The 13942-nt window shown below is 37.1% G+C and overlaps 1 protein-coding gene across 2 annotated transcripts in view; it reads right to left on the minus strand.

Annotated features, from left to right (window-relative positions):
- Cse1l (chromosome segregation 1 like) overlaps positions 1-13942 on the minus strand; it is a 46164-nt gene that overhangs the window by 25013 nt on the left and 7209 nt on the right. For both annotated transcript variants that reach the window (XM_077799528.1, XM_026390933.2), the window contains 5 exons: positions 9879-9974; positions 5663-5805; positions 3036-3137; positions 2819-2964; positions 2364-2454 (listed from right to left, as the gene is read on the minus strand). In XM_077799528.1, coding sequence (XP_077655654.1) covers positions 2364-2454; positions 2819-2964; positions 3036-3137; positions 5663-5805; positions 9879-9974 — 578 coding nt within the window. The remainder of the gene's footprint in view (positions 1-2363; positions 2455-2818; positions 2965-3035; positions 3138-5662; positions 5806-9878; positions 9975-13942) is intronic.

A 13942-nucleotide genomic window follows, 5' to 3' on the forward strand; every position in this document is an offset into this window, starting at 1 on the left:
AATTCACAAGAATCTTCAGCTAAACAGTTATACCCAATGAGTTAACCTAGAAAGGTAACTAAACATAAAGTCAATATGCAAAACTTAATCAAAAAACCCACATTCTTCTACAAAATGATAAAATTATGTATATATCCTATGTATCACAAGAGTAAAATTTAAAACACCATTTAAACACTATCTGGAAAAAAAATAAAATAAAATGCTCCAAAATAAAGCCAACAAAAGACATACGTATCCTCTACTAAGAAAACTATAACCCAATGTTGAGAAAAATTAAGACCTAAATAAACGGGTGTACCCAGTCATTAAAAATTAAATACTCTACAGATCTCATTTCTTTCCCAAATTGATCTACAGAATTGATAAAATCCCAAGCAAAATTAACTAAAAAAAGGAAGAAAAAAAAACCAAACAGCTATTCTCAACAAAATATCCCACTCTGGAAAAGTAGTATAATTTCTATACCAAATGAACTTGGCACAGAATATTTCACTATAATATGGTTAAGACTTTTTTTTTTTTTTTTGCAGGGGGTGGGGTGTGTGTATGTGTGTGTGTGTGTAGGGTACTGGGGATTGAACCCAAGGTTACTTTATTCCTTGGCTACTATGTCCCCAGCTCTTTTTTTTCTTATTTCAAGACAGAGCTTGCTAAGTGGCTTAGGGCCTCACTAAATTGCAGACTGGCAGTCCTCCTGCCTCAGCCTCCCAAGTTGCAGGGATCACACATCAGTAAGCCCAGCTGGCTAAGATTTTTGACATCATGAAAAAGAAATAAATATCTTCACCAATCTAATAGGGGGGAATCAATTATCCCACTTTGCTTAATTTTATTATAGTAATTAAAAATGTACTATGAAACCCTGTACATACTCTACATTACTGAATATTACATAACCTTCTTATATATATTTTTTCCTTTTTTGCTTTACTGAGGATGGCACCAAGGCTGCTTTACCACTGAGCTACATCACTAGTCCTTTTAAATGCCAGGTGTGGTGGCGCACACCTATAATCCCAGCGGCTCAAAAGGCTGAGATAGGAGGACTTCCAAGTTCAAAGCCAGCTTCAGCAAATTAGCAAGGCCCTAAGCAGCTCAGTGAGATCCTGCCTCTAAATAAAATACAAAATAAGACTGGGGATGTGGCTCAGTGGTTGAGTGCCCCTGAGTCACCCCCCAGACCAATGAAATCACTAGTCCTTTTAATATTTTGAGATGGGGGTCTTGGAAGTGCCAAACATCCAGCTAACCTTTCCTTTGAAAATAAGAAATGAACAGCTTTTCTGGAGTTAGCGCAGGACTTGGTATGAGTCAGGCATGGTGGTGCATGCCTGTAATCCCAGTAGTTCCGGAGGCTGAGGCAGGAGGATCAAAATTAAGAGGCCAGCCTCAGTAATTTAGCAAGACCCTAAGCAACTTAGCGAGACCCTGTTTCAAAATAAAAAAAAAATAGGGCTGGGGCTGCAGCTCAGTGGTAGAGCACTTGCCTTGCACACGTGAGACACTGGGTTGAATCCTCAGCACCACATAAAAATAAACAAATAAAATAAAGACATTTAAAAAATAAAAATCAATAAAGAAATTAGAAAGGCAGGGGGATATAACTCCTGGTAAAACACCTGTGGGTTCAGTCTTGGTACAAATAAACAAAGCTAGGGTTGAGCCAGGTGCAGTAGTGCACACCTATAACTCCCTGACTTGGGAGTCTACAGCAGGAGACTGCAAGTAAGAGGCCAGCCTGGGAAACCTAGCAAGATCTTGTCTGAAAATAGAAAATGCTACGGGATATTGCTCAGTGGTAGAGCACTCCTGGGTTAAATAACTAGTACCACAAAAACATAACAAAATAAAAACTAAAAAAACCCTAACAACTAGGTTTAAGATCAGCCCCTATTAGCTGTGTAAACCCTCTTTCCTGTAAAAAAGGAATTAACATCTTTTTCAAATCTTATACAAAAACCAAGAACATGTTTAGGAAAGTAGCTTATGCATTGAAGAATGAAATAATTAATTTAATACCTATTCAAATCAAAATGTGGATCTCTTTCTTTAGAGATACATAATTACTTGGGTGAAATAATATGATGCCTAGGATCTGCTTTTAAATATTCCTACAAAAGTAGGGGAATAGGTAAAAAACCCAAAATATTGGGTAATTGTTATACTTACATAATAGGAGTTCATTATATCATCTTCTCTACTTCTGAATGGTTTGAAAGTTTTCAAAATAAATGCTGCCTCCATAAGAAAAACCACTCTACTAAATAACCCTTCAAGCATTTCTCAAAATTTACACAAAAATTTAAGCAATTTTAAAATACTAAGTTATTTAAAAATATCTCTAAGATATTATTCCATACCTTAAAGAGATTAGTCAAAGGCAAGGCAAAGGCATCCAGAACAAGCTTAATTTCAGTCCATAACTCATTTGACTTAAATTCATGACGATATCTAGAAAATTAAGGTAAAGTAGATAAATTTACAAATTTTGTTTACTCACTTTAGGTCTTCAAAGACGGATGTTCATTAAACATTTGAGTAGACAGACATCTATGACTAGATGGTTTCCTGAAATTCAAAGGGAATTCTTGGTTTTCTTTTTAAAGGAATCAAAACTAATTATTTCACAGGCAATAGCCTAATATAAAATAAACATGTTACTTGAGAAGAAACAAACATAATAATGAACCAAAAGATTTATGCTCTTAATTTAGAATGGTACTACTCAAAGGAGTAAGAACAGTCACAAAAATATAACTATATAGCAAATATCATAGAAAAAGCATATAAAGAAAATGAATTTCTACATTAATACCTTTTAAATAATGAATGTGCAGTACGAAGGACTCCATTAATAACATGGAAATCTCCACTCTGAAAGCGATTCACCATTTCTGTCAACAAGTCGGGCCATTTCTGAGGGAAATCTTCTCTGCCAATAATACTAATAGCATCACTCAACTGGGGAAGGAACAGATGAATCAGATGACTGTCGTACCCAGGAGCCTACCTAAAAAGCAGAGATACATTACCTGCTTCTGAATTTGCTCTGGGCTGCTCAGCATCAGGTGCACGATGTTGGCTTTAATGGCTACTCTATCAGCTTCACAAATTTTGTTCAGCTCATCTTCAACCTAAAAGAAAACATCAATGAGTACCATGAAATCCATATTCATATATAAGTCTGTAGGTAAAAAACAGAACACTTTTAATTTCCCAGTTTTCCAGGGGGGAAAAAAAAAAAGAAGGTAGGCTGTTTTCCTTAGTTTCCCTCTACATAAATGGGTCACAAATTCCTTTGATAATCTGATGAAAGCATGAACCTTCTCCTCCCTAAAATGTACACTCCTTCCCAAATTTAAATATTTCAAATATAAATAATGAGGTTCTCTGACTGCCTAATGCCAGTTAAGAATTTCAGTTCTGGAAAGGAGGGTAGCTCAGTGGCAGGAATGAAAGAGGCCCTGGATTCAATCCCCAGCACTACCAAGACAAAAACAATTCAGTTCTATATATAAACTAATCAGCAAAACACATGGTTAAGATTCTTTTCTAATTTTTTTTTTTTTTTTTTTTTTTTTAGTTGTAGATGGACACAATACCTTTACTTTATTTGTTTTTATGTGGTGCTGAGGATTGAACCCAGTGCCTCCCATGTACCAGGCAAGCGCTCTACCACTGAGCTACAACCCTAGCCCTGGTTAAAATTCTTTATAGTCATTTTTAAAAGCTTCAAGTAAACTTTTACCTTACTAGTTAAAATGCACCTTAGACTGTATCACACAAAGAGGTTCTATAATTCTCTAGTTTTATAAACCAAGACAGAGAGACTAGCATGCCTAACAGTAGAGGAATGGACTTTTAAGCAGACATTTTAAGAGTTACCAAATCATTTCACCTATATGGTAATAGTTGACTATAATTGTTTTGTGAAATCTTCTACAGGATCAAGAAAAAAGATCCTAAATATTTAAGCAAGTTTAAAGCTGACTTTTAGAACTGAGAATTTTTGTCAATTTTAATGGTTTCTCAAATCCAGAATTATTGATGTGGGGACAAGTGCATGGGAGTACTGCATGCACGGTATATGTTAAGGGAGTGGCAAACCACTCCCCAGTGCTAGGCATGTGAGCGGCAAACCGCCACCCCTAACCACGTAGGCACAGCCCTGGGCTAGAGGCTGCACGTTGTATTCCCTGCATTTGCTCCATGGCCTGCTCTTCGCTGGGTCGCTGTAGGAACAATTGGCCAGAAATTCTATTGGTGGCTGCCTGTAACCTGCTTAGCTGCTACCTGAGTATATTTACATGGTAACTGTGCAATAAAATCAGACCTGCTTCCTGCTTGGCCTCCAGAGGTCTTGATAGCGACTCCCTAGCCACACTCTCCTCTACCCTGTTCCGTGGACCTCCTCACTGGATGAGAGAGAGCCCACGCACATTGATATCTTGGACCAGATAACTCTTTGTTGTGAGGAGCTACCTTGTACACTGCAGGATGAACAGAAGCAGGTTTTGGCCTCTACTCACCATAGGCTAGTACTGGCCCACAACTATGACATCTCCAGATATTGCCAAATGCCTCCTAGTGGGCAAAACTACCCTCATTTGGGAATCATTGTTGTGTGTGAAAGTAGGGAAAATTTATTATTTCCCTATTTTTTTATTCATAATTTCACATAAGCTGTTAAACTTGTAGCACAAGAAAGTTTCCCCGTAATAAATCAGAACATATCTCCATATCCTACAAGACAAAGGGCAATCAAAATATTTTACCAAAAATTAAAAATCTAGCCGGGCATGATGGCGGACGCCTATAATCCCAGCAGCACAGGAAGCTGAGACAGGAGGATCAAGAGTTCAAAGCCAGGGGCTGGGGATGAGGCTCAAGCGGTAGCGCGCTCGCGGCCCCGGGTTCGATCCTCAGCACCACATACAAATATGTTGTGTCCGCCAATAACTAAAAAATAAATATAAAATTCTCCCTCTCTAAAAATAAATAAATAAATAAATAAATAATAATAAAAAAAGAGTTCAAAGCCAGCCTCAGCAATGGCAAGGTGCTTAAAGCAACTCAGTGAGACCCTGTCTCTAAATAAAATACAAAATAGGGCTGGGGAGGTGGCTCAGTGGTCGAGTGCCTCCGAATTCAATCCCTGGCACCGCCCCCCCCCCACAAAAAATTAAAAATCTAAATTATTTTGCATTCCATGGGGGGGGGGCTTTTTTTTTTTTTTTTTTTAGATGGAGGTCTCACAGTGTTCTTAGGCTGACCCTGTCCTTCCGCCTCTGTCTCCTAAATAGTTGGTATTACAGGAACATACCACTATACTCAGCTTAAAATTCCAATATGTGATTTTTTTCAGTTTTAATTTTCCCAGTCCACAACATCAGTTACTTCAATTATTCATTTAGACTCTCTTCTCACATATCATCTCTTCAATAGGAAGTGACCTAGAGTTAAATTTCAATCATAAAGGAGATTTAAATCAAGTCACATACTTCAGCAACCTGTTATGAGTTGAAAGAATCAGTAAAAATTCAAATGAAGTAATTTAAATTTTGGGGAACAGGTCCTATTTAATTTTAATCTGTGTCTCAATCTCTTAAGTGCACTGGTTTTTATAAATCTTAAAAACACACATCCACAAAATACTTACAATTCTCCAGTTCCTTTTAATATAGTTTTTGAATGTTACTGAAGCACAAACTTTGATGACATTATCTTGGGACTTCTCCAATAATGTTAAAAGCAACAGTGGATAATTCTGATTTCCTTCTACAGATTCAAGAAATTTCTCAGCTGTAAAAGAATTTTCACGTTAGAAGACTTGTAATAATCAGAATCTTTGCACTTTATATTGATATAAACTAGGTATATCTTTAAGTAAAAGGATCAAAAATTTAAATATTAGGATATTGTCCCTTAGAACCTACTGAAGGTCTATAGGGCCTCATGTTTCTTATCTACTACAATATTTATATGGCATTATATAATGCTTCAATTTCCAAATCACTTTATCATCCATTAATTCATCTGATTCTCACACAACTATGAAATCTCCCACTGGGATGATCACTTCATGCGAAGAAGCTGCTTCCCAAAGAGATTAAATAACTTTAAAAATCAAATGAGTTAATTCATGCTAAAATTTATTTTTAGCCATGTGTTTCTGGTGTGGTGCTTTACCCATATACATTATTTCATTAAGTTATCACCATTACCCAGAAAGGTGGTAGCATCTTCATTTTACTTATTTATTTATTTTTGAAGCAGGGTCTTGCTCAGTGGCTGAAGATGGCCATGGACATTTAATCCTCAGTCCTCAGCCTCCTGGGTCACTGGGATCACAGGCGTATACCACCAATGCCCTGATATCCTCATTCTACAGTCAAGGCCATTGAAAGTTTGAGCTAAGAAGCTTTCTTCCCTGAAAGTTTTAGTCTAATCTTAATTCTATCATACCAGCCCTAAACTTAGTGCTGAGTATTAGAAATGAACTTACACCAAGATTTTACCCAGATATTTTCAAACCATTTAACACTCTAAGATAAATTTCCAAGATTTATTTATCTCAGTGAAAGACAGTATGTTTTAATTTTTCCTACTGTTTCATAAGGAAATAACCATTCCCAAATTCCAATGATTTTTGAAAAGCTCCACCCTTAATCTTTTATTTTCCAGAATTCAATAGCACCACTTAATATCTTCCCTTTTTATGGATGGAGTCCCAAGAGTTTAACAAACATCCTCAAACCCTTCCCTATTTGTGTATATTATGCCCTTCTTGAAGAATGAGGATTGGTGATTTGAAAATGTTTTCAGGAGGGAATATTACTGTGGTTTTGTATGAGTATAGGTTATGGTTGTCTGACTACCTTTTTAAGGGTCAGCATTTCATATAGGGCCAACATACTTTATTTATGATTTGGGGAAAAGCCCAAATCTCTTTACTAATTGCAATCAATACTGTGGAAGCAATCGTCTCACAAGTTTGTCTACTCCTTTCCGTGTCCATTTCCTTCAACTTATAGAATACTCTACTGACATGTTTCCGCATATTCAAGAAGCCTCAATAGGTCTTCCAGTTCATCCACGCGACTGTCACATTCAGTTGAAGTACCTATAAACTAAGATCCATACACATTTCCATTTCCAGAACACTCTATAAAGATATTGATTGCCTAGCATATGTAAGGCCCTGGGTTTGATCCTCAGCACCACCAAAATGAAGGGGGGGGGGATTATTTCTACACTTTATCCTGGATTCATAAAGCATAGTACCCTAACCTTTCAAAGATATACATACATAACTCTGTGTGTGTGTGTGTGAATACACATGTATACACACATACATTTATTTTATTTGTATAGTGCCAGGGGTTGAAACCACGGCCTCAAGCATGCTAGGTAAGCACTCTACCAGAACTACATCTCTGGTTGCTAAAAAAAAAAAAGAAAAAAATTTGTTCAGCCTTGTATGTGCTAGGCAAGTGCTCTACCACAGAGCTACACCCCCAGTTCCCTAAAAATATTTTTTAATAGGCAGTGTTGTCAAAGGTTTTCCGAGAAATTCTAAGAAGATTAAAGTCATTAACTTACCTTTATTCAGAAACACATTATTTCTTCTTCCTTTTTTTTTAATGTTTATTTTTTAGTTGTAGGTGGACAAATAAAATAGCTTTATTTTATTTTTATGTGGTGCTGAGGATTGAACCCAGTGCCTCACACATGCTAGGCAAGCACTCTACCATTAGGCCACAACCCCAGCCCAGGGACACATTACTTCTTTAAGCACTAATAAGAAAATCAATTTGCCTTCTCAGAAATCACCCACATGCCAGAGGTGGTGGTATGCACCTATAATCCCAGTGGCTGAGGGTAGGAGGGCAGGTGTGGAGGGATGCCTTGTCAGAAGGATCACAAATTCAAAGCCAGCTTCAGCAACTGAGACCCTAAGCAACTCAGTAAGACCCTATCTCTAAATAAAATACAAAAAATAGGGCTGGAGGGATATGGCTCAGTGGTCGAGTGCCCCTGAGTTAAATCCCCAGTACCCCCTCAAAAAAGAGAGATACAAAGTCTTCTTTATGAGCATGACATTAAGAAAGTCTGGGGCTGGGATTGTGGCTCAGCAGTAGAGCGCTCGCCTAGCACGTGGGAGACCCTGGGTTCGATTCTCAGCACCACATAAAATAAATAAATAAAATAAAGATATTAAAAATGTTAAAAAAAAAAAAAAGAAAGTTCTGAATAAGCAAGTTAGGAGTATTTCTGGTTAAAATGTCTTACATCAAGGACCACCAACTGACTGCTCATAAGACCTATCTGTTCTCCAGAAGCAGTGTATTTAGTTTTCATTGTCTCAAATTATTAATTAAAAATAAATAAAAATGTGTATGTATACACACACACACACACACACACACACATATATCCAGGGGCATTTTACCCCTGAGTTATATCCATAGTACTCCTTCCTAAGTTTTTTTTTAAATAATTTTTTTAGTTATAGGTGGACACAATACCTTTATTTTATTTATTCATATGTGGTGCTGAGGATTGAACCCGGTGCTTCACATGCGCTAGAGGGCACTCTACCTGAGCCACAATCCCAGTCCCTCCTTTTAAAATTTTTGACAGGGTCTAAGTTGCTGTATGTTGACCCTGAACTTCTTACCTTCCTGCCACAGCCTCCTGAGTCACTGGGAGCACACCACCATTCCTGGCCTGTTTCTGTTTTTTTTTATTTTTTTTTCCCCCTGAAGTTAGTTGCTATCATTTAAATGAGAGCTAGATGGGATGGTGCATGCCTGTAACCCCAGTGACTTGGGAGGCTGAGGCAGAAGGATTTCAAGTTCAAGACCAGCCTCAGCAACTTAGCAGAGCCCTAAGCAACTTAGCAAGACCTTGTCTCAAAATAAAAAGAAAAAAGGGCAGGGGATGTATGTAGCTCACTGATAAAGCACATTTGGGTTCAATCCCCAGTACCCTTCATCAAAATATGAGGACACTTCATATAAATATCCTTATTTTTCAAGCAAAGTTGGAAATGTGATCTTATAAAATTGGCTTGAATCTCCAGATTTAGCTGGTTCCAAATAATATTTTTGTCCCTTAACCAGGGCATGTACTGGTAAGATGTTACCAGTCCCAACTTGGCTGATCTCCCTCATTTATCTTCACATCTGACTCCTATTGAACATCGGTGGTTGAAATTCTAAGCTTATATGGAGTGTGTAATGGAAACTGGTCAAACTCAGGAAGGGAAAAAAAAATCTAGGTCTTAGAAAAGATACTAATTAAGTCAAAATGCACAGGAGGATAAAGAGACAAGATCTGATTATTTGGCTCTATTCACTTAATCACTTTTTAAGCAATTACTCTTATCTCTATGCCTAATTATTTTACCTATAAGGTAGGCAGGTTTTAAGCAAGGCTTTTCAGGAAAGCTAAGGGACAAAGCATTCTGAACAAATACTTTTCTAAGCATTCTAAGATAGTACCATTTATCCCAGAAAATGACAAGCAAAAGTGATTTTACTCAAAAACAAAGAAATCATGAAAACACCACAAAATAGCAGTTATAAGCAGCCACTCACTACACACTATAAACTAAGCAAAAGCATCCAAGTGCAAAACTTTCATCTCTGAATTTACAACCAATCAGATAAAGATTACCCTCAACTCCCTTTAAAGAATTAATCAGGGGCTGCGATTGTAGCTCAGTGGTAGAGCATTTACCTAGCGTGTGTGAGGCACTGGGTTTGATTCTCAGCACCGCATACAAAGAAATAAAAAAAAATAAAGGTCCATCAACAACTTAAAAAAAAAAAAGAATTACTCAACCAGAAAGCAACATTTATTCTCTTTACCTGGACGTCTGATGGCAGGATCAGGATCAAGGGTCTTTTTTAAATATTCTGTTAGTGTTTGCAGATTTGCATCACTGAGCTCCATTGCTATAGAATCTAAAAAAAAAAAAAAAAAAGTATGGTAATTGGTTACTTAGGGACACAGTGATTTACATATATGAAGCTTTTCATATGTGGATTTTCTCTCTGAAAGTCATGCATTTGTTTTCAATAAGGGCTATAAATAAGCCTGACTCAACTAAGACAAAAATTCAGAAGATGGGGGCTGGGGATGTGGCTCAAGCGGTAGCGCGCTCGCCTGGCATGCGTGCGGCCCGGGTTCGATCCTCAGCACCACATACCAACAAAGATGTTGTGTCCGCCAAGAACTAAAAAATAAATATTAAAAATTCTCTCTCTGTCTCTCTCTGTCTCTCCTCTCTCACTCTCTCTTAAAAAAAAAAAATTCAGAAGATGGGCTCTTAAAAAAACAAGTGATAAAATTCTGAGATAAGTGAGAACAAACATTCCATAACCAATAAGTTTACATGATTTAACACTATTTAAAAAGTCCAGTAAAGGGTGAAAAATTACTCTCAAGCAATGGTTTTAATAAGTCCCACAGCATGAAATTAACATTTTTCTTTAGTTTGAGACAGTTCTGCTTTGTTGCCCAGGCTGGTACTAAATTTCTGAACTCAAGTGATTCTTCTACTTCAGCTTCCCAAATAGCTGGGGCTATAAGCACACCTTCATCCCCAGTTGCAAAATTAAAATTTTAAGCAGAAACCAGGTGCATAGTTGTAAACCCAGCTACTCAGGAAGATGAGGCAGGAGGGTCTCAGGTTCGAGGCCAGCCTTGGCCAACTCTGAACAAACAAAAAAGGCAGTGAATAAAGATCTGATAAAAAGTTCTGAGATTAAAGAAGGTAGAATACATTCCTTTATGTACAATATGCAATGACAAGTACTCACTACAAACTACATGCCAAAAAATTTACATTTAGGGAGATAATTCTAGAGCCTAGAAGATGACAAGTTGTGATTATGATTTTAAAAATTAGAAAAATGTTTTTTTCTTAAAGCTTAAAACAAAAATCACAAAATATGCTTATGACTGACCAAAATTTTCACAAATAATCTTACTAATTTTAAGCTGAATAAATGGCCTATGTAAGTATAAGTGATAAAATAGGATAGAAATACCCACATAAATCAAGAGATTGATCATACAGCATGAAGACTATAATTAATAGTAATACATTGTATACTGGAAAATTACTGAGTAGGTTTCAAGCATTCTTACACACACACAGATGGGACTGGGTAAAGGTTTCCCAAGGACACATGAGGTCTTGGGTTTGATTCACAGCACCAGAAAGGGGTGGGGTAGGGTGGGGTAACATCTATTAATTAGCTTGATCGAGGCATTCTATAAATGTACGTACATTTCAAAATATTCTGTTACACACCATAATATCTATAATTTTGTCAATTAAAAAGAGAAAAATACATGTAGAAAAGAACCATCCACACAGATTACAAGTGTCATTTGTGCCATGCACATTATTACATACTAACCAAAAATCCTGGAAATGGGGCAGGGGATGTGGCTCAAGCGGTAGCACGCTTGCCTGGCATGCGTGTGGCCCAGGTTCGACCCTCAGCACCACATACAAACAAAGATGTTGTGTCCGCCAAAAACTTAAAAATAAATATTAAAATTCTCTCTTCTCTCTCTCTTTAAAAAAAAAAATCCTGGAAATGTTTATAACAGAGCTTTGTGGTCTTTGAGTTGTTGGTGAGAATTAAAGTGCAAAACTGGAGACTTTTAGACAAGGCAGTGTTCTAAAATTGGTCTGTAGTACACAACTAAAAAATTTGCTAAAACTCATTAAATGGTATACTTAAAAAAGTTTACAGAATGTAAATTATAAATAAATGCAATAAAACTATTTAGAAAACTCAATGTATGTTTAAAACCCATTAGGCAGCTTTCAGACACACAGCTACATGTACCTGGCAAGAGAACTGGGAAAATGTAGCCTTTTCAGGGAAACCAAGTACCAAAACAACCTGAGGCTTCTATGACAAAGGAAAAAAAAATACATAATTTATGTAAAATGGAAAAAAGTCAAGGGTGCCATCAATCAAATTATGTCATCAGCCAGCTGCAATGGTGCACACCTATAATCCCAGTGGCTCTGGAGGCTGAGACAGGAGGATCTCAAGTTCAAAGCCAGCCTCTGCAAAAGCAAGGCACCAAGCAACTCTGTCTCTAAATAAAATACAAAATAGGGATAGGGATGTGGCTCAGTGGCGGAGTGCCCCGAGTTCAATCCCAGGTACCCCCCCAATTACATATATAAAAAATGTACCAAAACAACAACAAAAACAAACCTACACTCTCAAATGTAAACAGTTTGAACACGTATGTGATGGATACAGGAAATTTTTATTCTCTTCAAATTTCTCCTCTAATGTCCTACAATTACCTATATATTATATATATTATATATTTATAGTCACAAAGTTTAAAAATTTTATTTTAGTTTTTAAATGTCTATAACAAAAGTCATTTAAATTCCTACCCTTCATACTAGCTGGGAAGACAAGACACAACTGAAATGCCAAGTACAGGCCTATGATCCCTTTTTGCAATCTTTTTTTTTTTTAGTTGTCAATGGACCTTCATTTTATTTATATGTGGTGCTGAGAACTGAACCCAGTGCCTCACATATGCTAGGCAAGCGCTCTACCACTGCGCCACAACCCCAGACCCCCCCTTTTGCAATCTTGAAGTGCAAAAAAAAAAAAAAAAAAAAAAAAAAAAAAAATCAATAAATTGGAAGGTTTTGTTTCTTTTTTACAAGTATTTGGCAAACTCATTTGCCAGCATAACCTGGCCTAAACTGCCTGAAACTACAATTTTTGTTTATCTCACTTATCATGTAAATTTGTTTTACTAAAGAAATACTAACAAGGGGTAGGGGTGTGAGTCAATGGTAGACCCCTTCCCTGCCAAGGCCCTGGGTTCCATCACCCAGCATTACAATAAAAAACAAAAACCAACTATTTGTGTCTGATTGCAAGCTACTGACCTAAGCCCCACTAGGGATGTCACACAATGTACACTATGTGCATACAAAAAAATTATTAATTATGGGACATATCTGTCCCCTGAAGTGTCAAATGAATCGCACAGACAGCATCTCAAGTACTAGGAGGTGAAGAAGAAAGTCACTGGAGTGAGGCTATCCAGGATCTAAGTCTTGAGCTGAATCTTGAAGATCTTCAGATTTAGAGAGGCAAAACAGAAAGAGGACCCATCTCACAAAAGAAATAGTGTAAAGGAAGAAACAGGAAGAGAGGAATAGTGGACAAGGAGAATAAGATCAGATCATGGAGGGTTCTCAATACTTGGATGAAGAGTTTCAGGACAGTATAACAGGAAGCCACTGAAGGTTTTTTTTTTTTTTTTTTTTAAAGATTTATTTTTTTAGTTGTAATTGAACAATACCATTTATTTATTTATTTATTTTAATGTGGTGCTGGTGATTGAACCCAGGGCCTGGCACATGCTAGGCAAGCACTCTACTGCTGAGCCACAACCCCAGTCCCCCCACTGAAGTTTTTTTTTTAAAAGAAAGTGTAGCATAGGAACTCTGGGCTGGTAATGGTCTACAGGATGGAGTCAAAGGAAGGGAATTAGAGAATATTATAAAGCAGGGAGGCTTTATAATATGTTTTTCATCATTTACTTCACATAATCACTTTATATAACATAAAATGAAACTCAGGTTTAACTTACTTGCCCCCAAGTCACACAGTTAATAGTCAGACATGGTGGCACACACCTGTAATCCCAGGAGGCTGAGTTGATCACAAATTTGAGGTCAGCCTCAGCAACTTAGGGAAAGCCGGTCTCAAATTAAAAAATAAAAAGAGCTGGGGTTGCAGCTCAGTGGTTAAGGGCACCAGGATTCAATCCATAGTAACAAAACAAAACAACAACAACAAAATCCAGATGTAAATCAGTCTGACTCTAAATGTTTTCCCTCAGTCTACTACCCAAGGCTACCTCT

This window comes from Urocitellus parryii, chromosome 6 (assembly GCF_045843805.1).
Source record: "Urocitellus parryii isolate mUroPar1 chromosome 6, mUroPar1.hap1, whole genome shotgun sequence".
Classification (NCBI taxonomy): Eukaryota; Metazoa; Chordata; class Mammalia; order Rodentia; family Sciuridae; genus Urocitellus; species Urocitellus parryii.